General features: G+C 56.3%; 1 protein-coding gene across 1 annotated transcript; it reads left to right on the top strand.

Annotated features, from left to right (window-relative positions):
• The first annotated feature begins 9,307 nt into the window (after window positions 1-9,307).
• MAP3K10 (mitogen-activated protein kinase kinase kinase 10) lies at window positions 9,308-17,823 on the top strand. Its single transcript, XM_038767190.1, has 10 exons — window positions 9,308-10,344; window positions 11,343-11,523; window positions 11,621-11,769; window positions 11,936-12,111; window positions 13,124-13,364; window positions 14,181-14,303; window positions 14,749-14,887; window positions 15,371-15,483; window positions 16,427-17,182; window positions 17,347-17,823. The coding sequence occupies exons 1-10, from the start codon at window positions 9,648-9,650 to the stop codon at window positions 17,691-17,693; spliced, it is 2,922 nt and encodes a 973-aa protein (XP_038623118.1). The 5' UTR covers window positions 9,308-9,647; the 3' UTR covers window positions 17,694-17,823.
• Window positions 17,824-17,834: the final 11 nt, after the last annotated feature.

Here is a 17,834-nt window from a genome sequence, read left to right as displayed (position 1 = left end):
GACCACTCACGCACATCCTGCCTCTGGCCTGAAACATCCTCCCTTCCCATATAGAACAGTGCTTGGCACATAGTAAGCGCTTCACAAAGACCATCATTATTATCATATCTGACAGACAATTACTCTCCCCACTACAAAGCCTTACTGAAGGCACATCTCCAAAAAACCTTCCCTGGCTAAGCCCTCTTCTCCTCTTCTTCCACTCCCTTCTGCATCGCCCTGACTTGCTCCCATCATTCATCCCCCCTCCCAGCCCCACGGCATTTATGTAGATAGCTGTAATTTGTGTATGAATGTATTTATTTATATTAATATCTGTCTCCCCCTCTAAACTGTTGTGGGCAGGGAATGTGTCTATCATTATACTGTACACTCCCAAGCGCTTAGTACAGTGTTTCGCACAAAGCAAGTGCTCAGTAAATATGATTGACTGAATGAGGGAATAATAATAATAATCGTGGTACTTTTTCAATGCTTACTAGGTGCCAGGCACTGTACTAAGCACTGGGGTAGAATCAAGCAAATCAAGTTGGACACGGTCCCTATCCCACATGGGGTTCACCATCTCAATCCCCCTTTTACAGATGAGGGAATTGAGGCCCAGAGAAGTGAAGTGACTTGCCCAAGGTCACGCAACAGACAAGAGGCAGAGTGGGGATCAGAACTCATGATCTTCTGACTCCCGGGCCCGTGCTCTACTCACTACGCCATGCTGCTTCTGCAGACTAGATCCTTGACCACAAGGAGCTTACAGTTTAGGAGGGGAGACAGGCTTTAAAATAAATGATAGGGGCAATGGCAGAGTGTGAGGAGCTGAGGGGCTGAAAATGGGCTGACCATCAAGTACTGAGGGTGTGGTGACTGGAAAGCCCTACTGAGAGCTCACCTCCTCCAAGAGGCCTTCCCAGACTGAGCCCTTTTTCCTCTCCTCCTCCCCTCCCCATCGCCCCCCTCCCTCCCTCTGCCCCCTTCCCCTCCCCACACCACTTGTATATATTTGTACATATGTCCAAATTTTATATTTTATATTTTAAAATTTTATATTTTAGACTGTGAGCCCACTGTTGGGTAGGGACTGTCTCCATATGTTTCCAATTTGTACTTCCCAAGCGCTTAGTACAGTGCTCTGCACATAGTAAGCGCTCAATAAATACGATTGATGATGATATGTATTACTCTATTTTATTAATGATGTGGATATATTCACTCACTCGTATTTAGTGAGCGCTTACTGTGTGCAGAGCACTGTACTAAGTGCTTAATATACAGAATTATCCATATAGAATATAGAATTATATAGCTATAATTCTATTTATTCTGATGGTACAGACACCTGTCCACCCGTTTTGTTTCGTTTTCTGTCTTCCCCCTTCTAGACTGGGGCCCGTTGTTGGGTCGGGACCGCCTCTCTATGTGGCCTATCTGTGCTTCCCAAGCGCTTAGCACAGTGTTCTGCACCCAGTAACCGCTCACTAAATACGCTTGAATGAATGGAAAACGGTAAGCGTTTAACAAATGCCACAATTATTCATTATTAATTACCATCAAGGGCATAAGGAAGTTTAGCTCGGGAGAAGCTCTGCGGCTTGCACCTTTCCCGCTTGAACACCTGGGTGTCCCTGCCCCGGGAGGCGGAGCGGCGGGCTTGTACTTCTCCCCTCAGCCACCAAGGGGCGCTGCCTCCCGCCTGCGCAGCGTCGCCTGGGTTCCCGCAGGGACTACATTTCCCAGAATTCATAGGGGCCGAAGAGGAACCCGGCCACCGTGGGGATCGGGTGTCATTCATTCATTCGTTCATTCATTCATTCATTCGCATTTATTGAGCGTTTACTAATAATACCTATGGTATTTGTTAATCAATCAATCAATCAATCAATCGTATTTATTGAGCGCTTACTATGTGCAGAGCACTGTACTAAGCGCTTGGGAAGTACAAATTGGCATCACATAGAGACAGTCCCTACCCAACAGTGGGCTCACAGTCTAAAAGGGGGAGACAGAGAACAGAACCAAACATACCAACAAAATAAAATAAGTAGGATAGAAATGTACAAGTAAAATAAATAAATAAATAGATAAATAGAGTAATAAATATGTACAACCATATATACATATATACAGGTGCTGTGGGGAAGGGAAGGAGGTAAGACGGGAGGATTTGTTAAGCGCTTACTATGTACCAAGCACTGTTCTAAGCGCTGGGGGGGTGGAGGGGAATACAAGGTTATCAGGTTGTCCCCAGTGGGGCTCACACTCTTAATCAATCAATCAATCGATCGTATTTATTGAGCGCTTACTGTGTGCACAGCACCGCTTGGGAAGTACAAGTCGGCAACATATAGAGACAGTCCCTACCCAACAGTGGGCTCACAGTCTAGAAGGGGGAGGCAGAGAACAAAACCAAACATATTAACAAAATAAAATAGAATAGATATGTACAAGTAAAATAAATAAATAGAGTAATAAATATGTACAAACATATATACATTTATACAGGTGCTGTGGAGAAGGGAAGGAGGTAAGACTGGGGGGGATTGAGAGGGGGACGAGGGGGAGAGGAAGGAGGGGGCTCAGTGTGGGAAGGCCTCCTGGAGGAGGTGAGCTCTCAGTAGGGCCTTGAAGGGAGGAAGAGAGATAGCTTGGCGGATGTTGGGAGGGTGGGCATTCCAGGCCAGGGGGAGGATGTGGGCCGGGGGTCGACGGCGGGACAGGCAAGAACGAGGCCCAGTGAGGAGATTAGCGGCAGAGGAGCGGAGGGTGTGGGCTGGGCTGTAGAAGGAGAGAAGGGAGGTGAGGTAGGAGGGGGCGAGGTGATGGAGAGCCTTGAAGCCGAATTTTAATCCCCGTTTTACAGATGAGGTAACTGAGGCTCAGAGAATAATAATAATGATGGCATTTATTAAGCGCTTACTGTGTGCAAAGCACTGTTCTAAGCGCTGGGGAGGGTACAAGGTGATGAGGTTGTCCCACGGGAGGCTCACCGTCTTAATCCCCATTTTACAGGTGAGGTAACTGAGGCCCAGAGAGTTAAGTGACTTGCCCAAAGTCACTCAGTGGACAAGGGGCGGACCCAGGATTAGAACCCATAACCTCTGTCTCCCAAACCCGTGTTTTTTCCACTAAGCCACAATGCTTCTTTACTGTGTGCAAAGCACTATACTAAGCGCTTGGGAGAGTACAATATAACAACAATGTAACAACGAAACAGACACAGTCCCAGCCCACAATGAGCTCACAGTCTAGAGTGGGAGACAGACATTAATATAAATAAATAGATAAGTAAATAAATACATTACAGATTTATACTGTTGTATACATACGTGCTGTGGGGATGGGAGAGAGGATGAATGAAGAAACAAGGAAGAGCGGTGCAGAAGGGAGTGGGAGAAGAGGAGAGGAAGGCTTAGTCAGGGAAGGCTTCTTGGAGGAGTTGGGTCTTCAATAAGGCTTTGAAGTGTGAGAGAGCAATTGTCTGTGTGATAAGAGGAGGGAGGGCGGTCCAGGCCAGAGGTAGGATGTGGGCAAGAGTTCGGCGACGAGATAGACCAGATGGAGGTACAGTGAGAAGGTTAGCATTAGGTGCCAACAGGAGGGGGACTGGGTGATGAACTAGAGATTGTCCCACTATTGTCTTCTCCCAGGAGCTTAATACAGTGCTCCGCACACAGTAAGTGCTCAATAAATACGACTGACTGACTGGAATAGAGAAGCAGCATGGCTTAGAGAAGCTGCATGGCGTAGCAGGCCTGGGAGTCAAAAGGTCATGGGTTCTAATCCTAGCTCCTCCACTTGTCTGTTGCATAACCTTGGGCAAGTCACATTTGAGTTGATGCTTCCTTAAGCACCTTTTATACTAAGCGTGTGAGTCAGTGCGTAGTGGGAGAAGAGGTGATAAATAGGAGGGAGAGAGCTGACTGAGTGTCTTAAAGGCAGTGGTCAGAAGTTTCTGCAAAAGGAATGGGCAACTATTAGAGGTCTGTGAGGAGTTGGGAGATGTGTGATGAATGGGGTTTTAGAAAAATGAGCCGGGCAGCAGTGTCCGGTATGGACTGGGCAGGGGAGAGACAGAGCGATGCAGTCATCAAACAGGGATGTGGCAAGTGCCTGGACAGTATGGGGGTCATCTGGTTAAAGAAAAAGGGATGGATCAGTCTGTCAGTCAGTAGTAGTCAGTGAGTACTTACTCTGTGCAGATCACTGCGTAAAGCATTTGCTTGAGAGAATACAGTGGAGTGGAGTGGAGGAGACACACTAAAAATATGGATATGAGGAAGCAGTAGACTATAATAAAGGTATGGACAAAGTGCAGTGAGAAGTGAGTACCCAAGTGCTTAGATAGTGTGGAACTTTTCAAGTGGCAGTGGGGAAGAAAATAGGGTGGGGAGATAAGAAACTAATCAGGGAAGGCCGCCTGGAAGAGGTGTGATTTCAGTAGGATCTTAAAGCAACATGGGACTGTTTGGGGGAGGAAGAACCAACAGGATTGAAAGAGAGGTTGAAAGAGGGGGAGGGATCAAGACTAATGCCAAGGTTATGAGCATGAGTGATAGGAAGGGTGGTGGTGTCCTTAATTGATGGGAAAATTAGGTGACAGGCAGGAGTTGGGACGAAAGATGAAGAATTTATCTTGAGCTAGAGCTGCCAGCGGGAATTTGAAGAAGAGTTGTCCTCCGTGCAAGAGGAAATCTAAGACTGTAAAGTCAGTGAAAGGTCAGGGCTGGCCAAAAAGATTTGGGCGTTGACCACATAGGGGTGATAAAGTCGTGGGAGCAGATGAACTTCTCAAGGCAGTGAGTGTAAACTAAGAAAAAGAGACCTGGAATCGAGCGTCACGGAATGCCCACGGTTAAGGGTGGGAGGTAGAGGAGGAGCCGGCAAAAGACACTGGCAGATTTTAGTGTGAGTGCTGTAAAGCTCTCCTGTTAACAAGCATGGGATCGTAGGTCTGAGGCCAACTCGAAAGGAAATGGGCAGACGGCTGAGGAGAAAAATTTTTCACTAAATACCCAGCTCTGCCACTTGTCTGCTGTGTGGCCTTGGGTAAGTCACTTCACTTCTCTGTGCCTCATTTATCTCACCTGTAAAATGGGGATTAAGACAATGAACCCCATGAAGAACAGGGACTGTGTCCAACCCGATTTCCTTGTATCCACCTCAATGCTTAGTACAGTGCCCAGTACATAATAGGTGCTTAATTACCAGCAGTATTATTATTATTATTATTGTTCTCTAGGCCTCAGTTCTCTCATCTGTAAAATGGGGAATGGAGACTGTGAGAACCATGTGGGACAGGGACTGCGTCCAACCCGATTTGCTTGTATTCACCCTGGTGCTTAGAACAGTGCCTAGCACAGAGTAAGCGCTTAACAAATGCCTCGATGATGATGATGATGACATCCCCCCCCCGGCCCCGTCAGTAGTGGCCAATTGGTAAGAGCACAGGCTTGGGAGTCAGAGGATGTCGGTCTTAATCCTGCCTCCACCACTTGTCTGCTGTGTGATCTTGGGCCAGTCACTTAACTTCTCAGTTCCCTCACCTGTAAAATGGAGATGAAGACTGGGAGCCCCACGTGGGACCCCCTGATTGTATCTTGTATCTTCCCCAGCACTTAGAACAGTGCTTGGCACATAGTAAGCGCTTAACAAATACCATTATTATTATTCAGCTGGAGAAGGAAGGGCGGCAGACACCTGTCTCCTCTGCGCCTCCTCCCACTTTGGGCCTCGGTTTCCCCCTTCTTCATCCTCAGGCCAGATGGACAGTGCTAATAATAATGACGATGGTAATGAGAAGCAGCGAGGCTGAGTGGCAAGAACCCAGGCTTGGGAGTCAGAGGTCATGGGTTCTAATCCCACCTCTGCCGCTTGTCAGCTATGTGACCTTGGGCAAGTCACTTAACTTCTCTGTGCCTTAGTTACCTCATCTGTAAAATAGGGATTAAGATTGTGAGCCCCACATGGGACAACCTGATCACCTTGTATCCTCCCCAGCGCTTAGTAAGTGCTTAACAAATATCAAATAATTAGAATTATTATTATTACCTTATATCTATCCCAGTGCTTAGAACAGTGCTTGGCACATAGTAAGCGCTTAACAAATATCAAATAATTAGTATTATTACCTTATATCTACCCCAGTGCTTAGAACGACACTTGGCACATAGTAAGCGCTTAACAAATATCAAATAATTAGTATTATTATTATTACCTTATAACCATCCCAGTGCTTAGAACGGCGCTTGGCACATAGTAAGCACTTAACAAATATCAAATAGTATTATTATTGTTACCTTATATCCATCCCAGCGCTTAGAATGGTGTTTGGCACATAGTAAGTGCTTAACAAATATCAAATAATTAGTATTATTATTATTACTTTATATCCATCCCAGCACTTAGAATGGCACTTAGCACATAGTAAGCGCTTAACAAATATCAAACAATTAGTATTTTTATTATTACCTTATATCTATCCCAGCTCTTAGAACGGTGCTTGGCACATAATAATAATAATAATAATAATAATAATAATGGCACTTGTTAAGCGCTTACTACGTGCCAAGCACTGTTCTAAGTGCTGAAGGGGATACAAGGTGATCAGGTTGTCCCATGGAGTGCTCACAGTCTTAATCCCCATTTTAAGGATGAGGTAACTGAGGCTCAGAGAAGTTAAGTGATTTGCCCAAGGTCACACAGCAGACATGTGGAGGAGCTGGGATTTGAACCCATGACCTCTGACTCCAAAGCCCGGGCTCTTTCCACTGAGCCATGCTGCTTCTCATAGTAAGCGCTTAACAAATAGTAAGCGCTTAATCAATCAATCAATCGTATTTATTGAGCGCTTACTCCTCCCCCTCCCCATCCCCCCGCCTTACCTCCTTCCCTTCCCCACATCACCTGTATATATATGTATATATGTTTGTATGTATTTATTACTCTACTTGTACATATTTATTCTATTTATTTTATTTTGTTAACATGTTTTGTTTTGTTCTCTGTCTCCCCCTTCTAGACTGTTAGGCCACTGTTGGGTAGGGACCACCTCGATATGTTGCCAACTTGGACTTGCCAAGTGCTTAGTCCAGTGCTCTGCACAAAGTAAGCGCTCAATAAACATGACTGAATGAATGAATGACTGCGACAATCACAGTCCTAGTCAAATACCAACATGATTATTTGTTTGGCGCTTCCTCCGCGCCAAGCACCGTTCTAAGGGCTGGGGGAGATCCAGGGTCATCATCATCATCATCATCAATCGTATTTATGGAGCGCTTACTGTGTGCAGAGCACTGTACTAAGCGCTTGGGAAGTCCAAGTTGGCAACATATAGAGGCAGTCCCTACCCAACAGTGGGCTCACAGTCTAAAAGGGGGAGACAGAGAACAAAACCAAACATACTAACAAAATAAAATAAATAGAATAGATATGGACAAATAAAATAAATAAATAAAAAGAGTAATAAATATGTACAAACATATATACAGGAGCTGTGGGGAAGGGAAGGAGGTAAGATGGGGGGATGGAGAGGGGGACGAGGGGGAGAGGAAGGAAGGGGCTCAGTCTGGGGAGGCCTCCTGGAGGAGGTGAGAAAACCACTGGGCTGGCCGGCCGGAGCCGCCGGGTTGAATCCTCCGGGAGGATGTGGGTCATCAGGTTGTCCCACATGGGGCTCAAAGTTGCAGCCCCTGCCTGGTAACTGAGGCCCAGAGAAGTGAAGTGACTTGCCCACAGTCACACAGCGGACAGTTGTCAGAGCCAGGATTTGAACCCCTGACCTCTGACTCCAAAGCCCAGGCTCTTTCCATCTGAGCCACGCTGCTTCTCACCTATATGTCAAATCTATATGTTGCCAACTTGTACTTCCCAAGCGCTTAGTGCAGTGCTCCGCACGCAGTAAGCGCTCAATAAATACGACTGAATGAATGAATGACTGTGACTTAATCACAGTCCGAGTCAAATACCAACATGATTATTTGTTCAGCGCTTCCTCGGTGCCAAGCACCGTTCTAAGGGCTGGGGGAGATCCACGGTCCTCAGGTTGTCCCACATGGGGCTCCAAGTCTCAGCCCCCGCCTGGTAACTGAGGCCCAGAGAAGTGAAGTGACTTGCCCCCAGTCACACAGCGGACTTGATTCGAACCCCTGACCTCTGACTCCAAAGCCCGGGCTCTTTCCATCTGAGCCATGCTGCTTCTCACCTGTATGTCAAATCATCATCAATCATCAACCGTATTTATTGAGCACTTACTATGTGCAGAGCACTGGACTAAGCGCTTGGGAAGTACAAAGTGGCAACATATAGAGACAGTCCCTGCCCAACAGTGGGCTCACAGTCTAAAAGGGGGAGACATCTCCTCCAGGAGGCCTTCCCAGACTGAGCCCCTTCCTTCCTCTCCCCCTCGTCCCCCTCTCCATCCCCCATCTTACCTCCTTCCCTTCCCCACAGCACCCGTATATATGTATATATGTTTGTACATATTTTTTTACTTTAATTTATTTGTACATATCTACTCTATTTATTTTATTTTGTTAGTATGTTTGGTTTTGTTCTCCGTCTCCCCCTTTTAGACTGTGAGCCCACCGTTGGGTAGGGACTGTCTCTACATGTTGCCAACTTGTACTTCCCAAGCGCTTAGTCCAGTGCTCTGCACATAGTAAGCGCTCAATAAATACGATTGATGATGATGATGAGGCAGATGGATGATAGCCAACTAGCCAGCTTCCTCTTCCTCTTCTACCCTTCCAGGCTGGAAGGGTATTTTACTTGTACATTTCTATCCTATTTATTTTATTTTGTTGGTATGTTTGGTTCTGTTCTCTGTCTCCCCCTTTTAGACTGTGAGCCCACTGTTGGTAGGGACTGTCTCTATGTGTTGCCAATTTGTACTTCCCAAGCGCTTAGTACAGTGCTCTGCACATAGTAAGCGCTCAATAAATACGATTGATTGATTGATTGATTGAAGGAGAGGTTTTCTGGAACGCCCTTCTATTCCTTTTTCATCTTTTAATGTCAAATCTAGATGTTGCCAACTTGGACTTCCCGAGCGCTTAGTCCGCACGCAGTAAGCGCTCAATAGATGCGATTGAATGAATGAATGGCTGAATGAATGAATGGATGGGTGGATGGATGGATGGTGTCCGGCTGCGGGCGAGGAGGAGGAGGAGGAGGGCCGGGCCTGGCCGAGGGGAGCGGGGAAAGACTACAAGTCCCAGCTGGCACCGGGAGAGGCGGCGAGGGCGGTGGCGACCGGGGCTACCCGGGCACGGCACAGCTGACATCCCCGGGCACGGGCACGGGCACGGGCACGGCTTGCCCAGGGGGCCGGCGGCCGTTGGCATGGAGCCTCCGGGCGGCTAAAGGGATGCATCCCGGGGTCCCGGGGCCTGGGGCCGTGGGAGATGAGCGTCGTAGCCGGCCCTTAGAGGCCCAGCTGGCATCTTCCGGGAGCAGGTGAGGGAGGGGGCTGCGGGCATCCCCGCCCCCCCCATCGGATTTCCTCCTATGGCCCCCCAAGGGTCAGCTCTCCATCCGAGCCGGCCGGGGCCCGGAGGGAGGCCCTCGGGCCGGCGAGGGTGAGGAGGAGGAGGAGGGTGAGAAGGAGGAGGGGGCGACAGGGAGAGGAGGGGGCAGTGCCCACCCCGACCCCCATGGAGGCGGAGGAGCTGGCGGGGGCAGCGGGCTGGGTGGCTGCCACCGGCGGCCCTTTCTGGACGGCCGTCTTCGACTACGAGGCGTCGGGCGAGGAGGAGCTGACCCTGCGCCGCGGGGACCGCGTGCGCGTCCTGTCCCAGGACTGCGCCGTGTCCGGCGACGAGGGCTGGTGGACCGGACAGCTGCCCGGAGGGCGAGTCGGCGTCTTCCCCAGCAACTACGTGGCCCCGGCGGCGGGGGACGGAGGGCCGGGCCGGGCCGTGACCCCCGAGGCCCAACCGCCGGAGATCCCCTTCCAGGAGCTGCACCTGGAGGAGATGATCGGCGTGGGCGGCTTCGGCAAGGTCTACCGGGCCCGGTGGCGCGGGGAGGAGGTGGCCGTCAAGGCCGCCCGGCTGGACCCCGAGCGGGACCCCGCCGCCGCGGCCGAGCAGGTGCGGCAGGAGGCCCGGCTGTTCGGGGCCCTGCGCCACCCCAACATCATCGCCCTGCGCGGGGCCTGCCTGCGACCCCCAAACCTGTGCCTGGTCATGGAGTACGCCCGGGGCGGCCCGCTCAGCCGGGCCCTGGCCGGACGCCGCGTGCCCCCGCACGTGCTCGTCAACTGGGCCGTGCAGGTGGCGAGGGGCATGGCCTACCTGCATGGCGGGGCGCCCGTGCCCATCATCCACCGGGACCTCAAGTCCATCAACGGTGAGTCCTCCCCGCGGACGGGACAGCCGGGCCCGGGGAGGCCCCGGCGGGGACAGGGACCCCGGCCGACGGCACTGAATCCGTCCGGGCCCAGTGTCCGGTCGTAGTCGGGCGTCGGGCCTCTAGGAGTCAAGCGGGGGACGCCTTTTCCTCTCCCCGGTGTCCAGCGCTGCAGCATGGGAGACGGGGGAACCGGGAGCCTGGGGGCCCTGGAGTCTGGAGAAACAGGGAACCTGAGGAACCTGAGGCCAGGGGAACCTGGGGCCTGGGGAACAGGAATTCTGAGAAACAAGGAGCCTGGGGAACAGGACTCCTAGGACCTGGGAGCCTGTGGAACCCAGGGCCTGGGGAACAGGGAACCTGAGGAACAGGAAATCTGGGGAACAGGGATTCTGGGAGCCTGGGAGCTTGGGGAACCTAGAGTCTTAGGACCTGGGAGCCTGGGGAATCCAGAGCCTGAGGATCTGGGAACCTGAGGAACAGGGAGCCTGAGGATCCAGCAGCCTGGGGAACTCAGAGCCTGAGGACCCTGAGGACCCAAGAGTCTGAGGAACAGGGAGCATGAGGACCCAGGAGTCTGAGGAACAGGGAGCATTAGGACCCAGGAGTCTGAGGAATAGGAAGCATGAGGACCCAGGAGTCTGAGGAATAGGGAGCATTAGGACCCAGGAGTCTGAGGAATAGGAAGCATGAGGACCCAGGAGTCTGAGGAATAGGGAGCAGGAGGACCCAGGAGTCTGAGGAATAGGGAGCATGAGGACCCAGGAGTCTGAGGAATAGGGAGCATGAGGACCCAGGAGTCTGAGGAATAGGGAGCATGAGGATCCAGGAGTCTGAGGAACAGGGAACCCAGAACCTGGGACTGTTTACTGCAGTTGCATCTCAGGAGGGGGTGGAAGGGGGACACTGACTCAGCAGGGGATTTTAGAGCTGTGAGCAGAAGGTGGGGGGGCATCTCCCAAGACATGCCCACCCTCACCCCCCTCCTCCCTCCACAGTCCTCATCCTGGAGAAGATTGAGAACAGTGACCTGTCGGACAAGGTGCTGAAGATCACAGACTTTGGACTGGCACGGGAGTGGCACAAGACGACCAAGATGAGTGCGGCGGGCACCTACGCCTGGATGGCACCCGAGGTCATCCGCCTGTCCCTCTTCTCCAAGAGCAGCGATGTCTGGAGGTGCCTCGAGGGGTGGGCTGGCTTGGAGGAGTGGGCGAGGGGAGGTGGCGGGCCCAGAGAACCGGCCCTCAGACTGACAGCGTCCCGCCACGCACAGCTTCGGGGTGCTGCTGTGGGAGCTGTTGACGGGGGAGGTGCCATATCGAGAGATCGACGCCCTCGCCGTGGCCTACGGGGTGGCCATGAACAAGCTGACCCTGCCTATCCCCTCCACCTGCCCCGAGCCCTTCGCCCGCCTCCTGGAAGGTGAGCGGGCCCCGGGGCTGGGCACCCTTCTGGTCCCTCTCTCTCTCTCTCCCCCCTTCCTCCCTTCCTGCTCTGGTCATCCAGGCTAATTCAGGCCCCAGAGGAGTCCCTGGGAGTCTCTGGGAGTCCCATCTGTAGCGTGGCATCCTGCTGTCCCCCCTCGCAGAGTGCTGGGACCCCGACCCCCACAGCCGGCCGGGCTTCGGCAGCATCCTGGCCCGGCTGGAGGCCATCGAGCAGTCAGCGCTGTTCCAGATGCCCCTCGAGTCCTTCCACTCGCTACAAGAGGACTGGAAACTGGAGATCCAGCACATGTTCGATGACCTGCGGACCAAGGAGAAGGTCAGGCCTGGGGTCGGCGGGGCGAGAGGAGACGGCTAGGGATGGCAGCTGGGGGATGGGGAAGGGGATGGGGGTTTGAGCTCGTTGCTGCGGTGATTTATTGAGCCCCTTTGACTGAGGCGGGCCTAGTTGAGAAAATATTGAAATGAACAGACCCGACCCGGGGGAGCTGATCTCTAAAATGAGGGTGGGGTGGGGTGCCTATGAGCGCCCGGAGCAACATGAGAGACCCCACGGCTCTGAGGAAAACGGCGCACTGGACCCCCGGCTCCCTGGCTCTGAGGGCCAGCGGCCAAGTGGAGAAGCAGCACAGCTTAGTGGATCAAGCCTGGGCCTGAGAGTCGGAAGGACCTGGGTTCTAATCCCAGCTCCGCCACCTACTTGCTGTGTGACCTTGGGCAAGTCACTTCACTTCTCGAGGCCTCAGTTACCTCATCTGTTAAATGGAGATTAATGGTGAACCCCATGTGGGACGTGGACTTTGTCCCACCTACTTAGCCTGTATCTACCCCAGCACTTGGGAAAGTACTTGACACATAGTAAGTGCTTAACAAGTACCATAATTAATTATTAAGTGGGCCATTTGTCCAGCATTCATTTAATCGTATTTATTGAGCGCTTACTATGTGCAGGGCACTGTACTAAACGCCTCACCAGCCTAGGTGCCTGAAGAGCCAGGGTGGCCATGGGCCCTCAGGTTACCGGTGTCCTGAAGGCGCCCTTGCAGCTGCCCTTCCACCACCACCCCCTCGCCGCCACAGGAGAAGCAGGATAGCTTAGTGGATGGAGCCCAGGCGTCAGAAGGTCCCGGATCTTCCACATGTCTGCTGTGTGACTTTGGGCAAGTCACCTATATTCTCTGGGCCTCAGTTCCCTCATCTGTAAAATGGGGATTGAGACTGTGAGCCCCACATGGGACAAAAAGACCGAGTCCAACCCTATTTGCTTGTATCCACTCCGGCGCTTAGTACAGTGCCTGGCACTTAACAGATACCATTATTATTACTATCAGGAGTTGCGGAGCCGGGAGGAGGAGCTGCTGCGGGCGGCCCAGGAGCAGAAGTCGCAGGAGGAGCAGCTGCGGCGGAGGGAGCAGGAGCTGGCCGAGCGCGAGATCGACATCGTGGAACGGGAGCTGCACCTCATCATGTGCCAGATGAGCCAGGAGAAACCGCGCGTCAAGAAGCGCAAGGGCCACTTCAAGCGCAGCCGCCTCAAACTGCGTGACGGCAACCACATCAGCCTGCCATCGGGTACGGCTCCCCTCGCCCCCAACCCCTCCGTGGGCACACCGCCGCTCCCTGCGGGTGGGGGGGCATCGATCGGTCCGTCAAGCCGTGGTATTTATTGAGCGCTTACTGGGTGCGGAGCGCCGTATTGAGTGCCTGGGAGACCACGGGGCAGGAGAGTTGGTAGGCACCATCCCTGCCCTGGAGGAGCTTACGGTACAGTGGGGTGGGGAAACAGATATTGAAGTAAATTACAGGTCAGGGAAGCCTCTGGCGGCACAACTCCGATCGTGGTGAGCGTGGCACAGCTCCCTGGCATGGTATGCCCGTCTGGGAGCACTGCTGTGCCCTCTGAGGGCACAGTTCAGACCCCATGCGGGCCCAGCCCAACTCCCCAAACCAAGTACCCATGGCCTTTGCAGGTAGAGCCCAACACTCCGTATGCTGGGCTTACCCCGGTGTTCACCTGTGTGGTCTTCATGTGACTCTGTTGCCTTTCGCTGGGTCTGGGCTTCCCGGTCACCGGCTGGTGTCCACTGAGGACCCTCCCTCTCTCCGTGGGGCCGGCTTGCCCTCTTGACGGACACTAAGTCAGGGGATATGGGGGCCTTGTGGCCCAGCCCAGCCCCTTCCTGTCTCATCATCTGCCCTGCCCTGTTTTGAGGATCCCCTGCTGGGCGGGGGGCTCTGAGGGGTATGGAGGGGCTCATCTCCGGGATCTCCAAGCCTGGGGCTGCTGCAGAGAGGGCAGGGGAAGGGGCAGGGCCGGCAACGGGCATCGGGGCTGGGGCTGAGGCTGATGTGGCAATGCCAACCTTCTGGCCTCCCCCGACTCCCCAGGCTTTGAGCACAAGATCACAGTCCAGGCTTCCCCGACGCTCGACAAGAGGAAGGGTCTGGGAGCTGACGGCTGCAGCCCCCCGGCCAGCCCCAGCATCATTCCCCGTCTGCGGGCCATTCGCCGTGAGTGCCCCTGCCCCAGGTGGCTCCACTGCCCCGCTCAGAGGGGCCGACTTGTCCCTGGGCTGTCCCCCTTCCCCGCTCCCTAGCCCTGCTCAGGGGTCCTCCCAACCCACCTTGTGTAGCCCACCCCCTGCTCAATGGGCCTCATTCCATTCATCTGAGTCCAATTCATTCACTCATTCAATCGTATTTATTGAGCGCTTACTGTGTGCAGAACACTGTACTAAGCGCTTGTGAGGTACAAGCTGGCAACATATAGAAACTGTCCCTACCCAACAGTGGGCTCACAGTCTAGAGTCCAATGCCCGTTCTCCACCACTGAGGGGATTAGTGGGCATATGGACCTCTGCCCTGCCTGGGGGCCCCTCACCCAGCCTCTCCCCAGACAAAAGGCTCAGTCCAGTGCCCGCTCAGTGCCCAGGTTGACTCCACCTCTCCCCGGCAGTGACGCCCGTGGACGGCAGCCGGACGTGGGGCCGCAGTGCGGCTGTGAAGAAGGAGGAGCTGGTGGGCAGCAAAAAGAAGGGGCGAACGTGGGGCCCCAGCACCACGCTACAGAAGGAACGTGTTGGTGGGGAGGAGAGGTGAGGGCCCTGGGGGCCGGGGGCAGGGAGGAGAGGTGTGGGCAGACAGGGCCGGGAGCGAGCAGTGGGGCCTAATAGTAATAATTATGGTATTTGTTAAGCACTTATTATGTGCCAGGCACTGTACTAAGTGCTGGGGCAGATATAAGATAATTGGTTTGGCCCGAAGGTGGGGTTGAGGGCCAGGGATGGGCAGTGGGGCCTGAAGGTGGGGAGGAAAAGGATGGGGGTGGGGAAGAGTGGGGCTGGGGGGGTGGAGAGGACAGAGGTAGGCAGCAGGGGCTAGGGGTGGGGAGTGGGGCCTGAAGGAGGGGAGGAGAGGAGCAGGGGGTGGGGCAGGGGGGAGAAGTGCCCACAGGGCTTGGCCCAGGGGCTCCTCTATCTCCTCCATCCTCAGGTTGAATTCATAGCGTTGTGGGGCATCTCCTGGGAGTGACTGGCTCTGCATCCCTCTCTTCCTCCCTCCCTCCTTCTCCCTGTCAGGCTGAAGGCCCTTGGAGAAGGCACCAAGCAGTGGTCATCCAGTGCTCCCAATCTGGGCAAATCCCCCAAGCACGTGCCTGTCACCCCCGGCTTCGCCAGCCTCACCGAGATGGGTAAGGGTTGGGGGAGGGGCAGGGCCCACCTGGGGCCTAGGCCGCAGCGCGGGGGTGAGGGGGGCTTGGGTTGGGTGGGAGTCAAAGGCTAGTTGGGGCCCACCTGAAGTCATGCTGTCCATCTCCTTGCTTCCATCCCAGGCGGCTTGCCCTCACCTCAGGGTCCGGGGGGTCTGGGGCAGGAGACCCCCCCCTCCCCCAATCTCCCACCAAATGGAGCGCCACATCCCCTCCCCCAGATGGCATTCCTAGGCCAGAGGGGTCCGGGGGTGGAAGTCCCAACTCCCTCCACAGCTGCCCCTAGAGGGCGCCCCCAGGGCCAAGGGGTTGGAGGGAAGGAGCCCCAGCCCCCTCCTCGGCTGCCCCTAGAGGGCGTCCCCAGAACTGAGGGGTCAAAGGGCAGGGGCCCCAGCCATCTCCTCGGCTGCCCCTAGAGGGCGCCCTCAGGGTGGAGGACTCGGAGGGCAGGAGCCCCAGCCCCCTCCTCGGCTGCCCCTAGAGGGCGCCCCCAGGGCCGAGGGGTCAGAGGGCAGGAACCCCAGCCCCTTCCTCGGCTGCCCTTAGAGGGCGCCCTCAGGGCCGAGAGGTCAGAGGGCAGGAACCTCAGCCCCCTCCTCGGCTGCCCCTAGAGGGCGCCCGAGGGGTCAGAGGACAGGAGCCCCAGTCTCCTCCTCGGCTGCCCCTAGAGGGCGCCCTCAGGGCCGAGGGGTCAGAGGGCAGGAACCCCAGCCCCCTCCTCGGCTGCCCCTAGAGGGCGCCCCCAGGGCCGAGGGGTCAGAGGGCAGGAGCCCCAGCCCCGTCCTCCGCTGCCTCTAGAGGGCGCCCCCAGGGCCGAGGGGTCAGAGGGCAGGAGCCCCAGCACCCTCCTTGGCTGCCCCTAGAGGGCGCCCCCCGGGCCGGGGGCGCAAGACCCGGGCCCACCCCCGTGCCGGTGTCCCCTTAGAGGAGCTGGCGGAGCCGGATGAAGCCAGCATCCCGCCGTCACCCTCCAACAACCCGTCCTACCTCACCCTCCCGCTGCCCGGCGACGAGGCCCTGCCGGGCCGGAGCCCCTGGGGCCCCGAGGAGCCGGGCCCGACCCCGGGCCGCTGCGGGGGTCCACGCAAGAGGAGCGAGCTGGCCCTGCTGGGCTGCGCCACCATCCTGGGCGCCGTGGCCCTGGGGGGCGATGTGGCCGAGGCCTGGGGGGCGGAGGGCGAGGAGGAGGACTGCCAGGAGGAGGAGGACCACCACCACCAGGAACGGCGGCGGCGGCGCCGGGAGAGCCTGTTCCCCCGGGCCGGGCGCTTCTACCGTGGGGTCACCAGCCCTCCGGGCCGCTGGGCCGGACGCCGGGAGGAGGCCGAGGCGGTGCCCGGCCTGGCCCCGTCGGCCACGCTGGTCTCCCTGTCCTCGCTCTCCGACTGCAACTCCACCCGCTCGCTGCTGCGCTCCGACAGCGACGAGGCCCAGCCCGTGGCCGCTGGCACGGAGCCTGACACGCCTCCCCCCAATGCCGCCGCCGCCAAGGGCACCAACCCCCTGGTGGACCTGGAAGTGGAGAGCTTCAAGAAGGACCCGCGCCAGTCGCTGACCCCGACCCACGTGACGGCCGCCCGGGCCGTGCCTCGCGGGCACCGCCGCACGCCCTCGGACGGGGCCCTCCGCCAGCTGGTGCAGGCCCAGCCGCGGCCGGTGCCCGAGGGCGCCCAGGGACTCGGTGAGTGGGCCTGGGGAGGGCCAAGGCGTCGCCCCGGGGGGGTGGAGGGGCCCGGGCCTCCTCTGCCCTCCCCGCTGGACCCTCAAGGGGATGTGAACGCGGCCCAGCCCCCTTCCTTCCTTCCCCTTCCCCCTGACCGGCTCTTCCTCCCCGTCCCCCGCCAGGACCCCCGGACTTCCCCCGCCTGCCCGACCCCCAGGCCCTCTTCCCAGCCCGGCGCCGGGCCCCGGACCCACCCGGGGGTCCCACGGAGCGCCCCACCAGCCTGGCCTTCGCCCCCCGGCCGCGCCCGGCCGTCAGCCGCTCCCGCCCGGATCCCTGGAAACTGGTCTCCGTCGGCTGGACCCTCGGCCCCTCGCCCACCCCAGGCGCGGCCGAGACGCCGGGGACCCCTGCCCGCCCCACGCTCATGGACATGGACATGGACGGGCAGAGTCTGGACAGCACGGTGCCCCTCTGCGGGGCGGTGCCCCCTCCCTGCTCCCAGCTGGAGGCCGATGCATCCCGCTGAGGCCTGCCCGGCGCCTGGGCCACGAATGTACCCTCCTCCAGCCTGCCGGGCACGGAGCCCCCTCACCCGGCCAGGCCCCGCCGCCCCCGTGGGGTGGGGGGAAGAGGACCGTGGGCCAGACCACTGTATTTATTGGGGTTG

Source organism: Tachyglossus aculeatus, chromosome 26 (genome assembly GCF_015852505.1).
Source record: "Tachyglossus aculeatus isolate mTacAcu1 chromosome 26, mTacAcu1.pri, whole genome shotgun sequence".
Taxonomy (NCBI): Eukaryota; Metazoa; Chordata; class Mammalia; order Monotremata; family Tachyglossidae; genus Tachyglossus; species Tachyglossus aculeatus.
The sequence above is the reverse complement of the archived record's forward strand: the minus strand, read 5'-3'. Positions and strand labels throughout refer to the sequence as shown.

Coding starts and splice junctions, on each gene's coding strand:
- MAP3K10 (XM_038767190.1), top strand. CDS start 9,648: ATGGAGGCGGAGGAGCTGGCGGGGGCAGCGGGCTGGGTGGCTGCCACC. Junction 11,524..11,620: donor AAGAGCAGCGATGTCTGGAG/GTGCCTCGAGGG, acceptor CGCCACGCACAG/CTTCGGGGTGCTGCTGTGGG. Junction 12,112..13,123: donor ACCTGCGGACCAAGGAGAAG/GTCAGGCCTGGG, acceptor TATTACTATCAG/GAGTTGCGGAGCCGGGAGGA.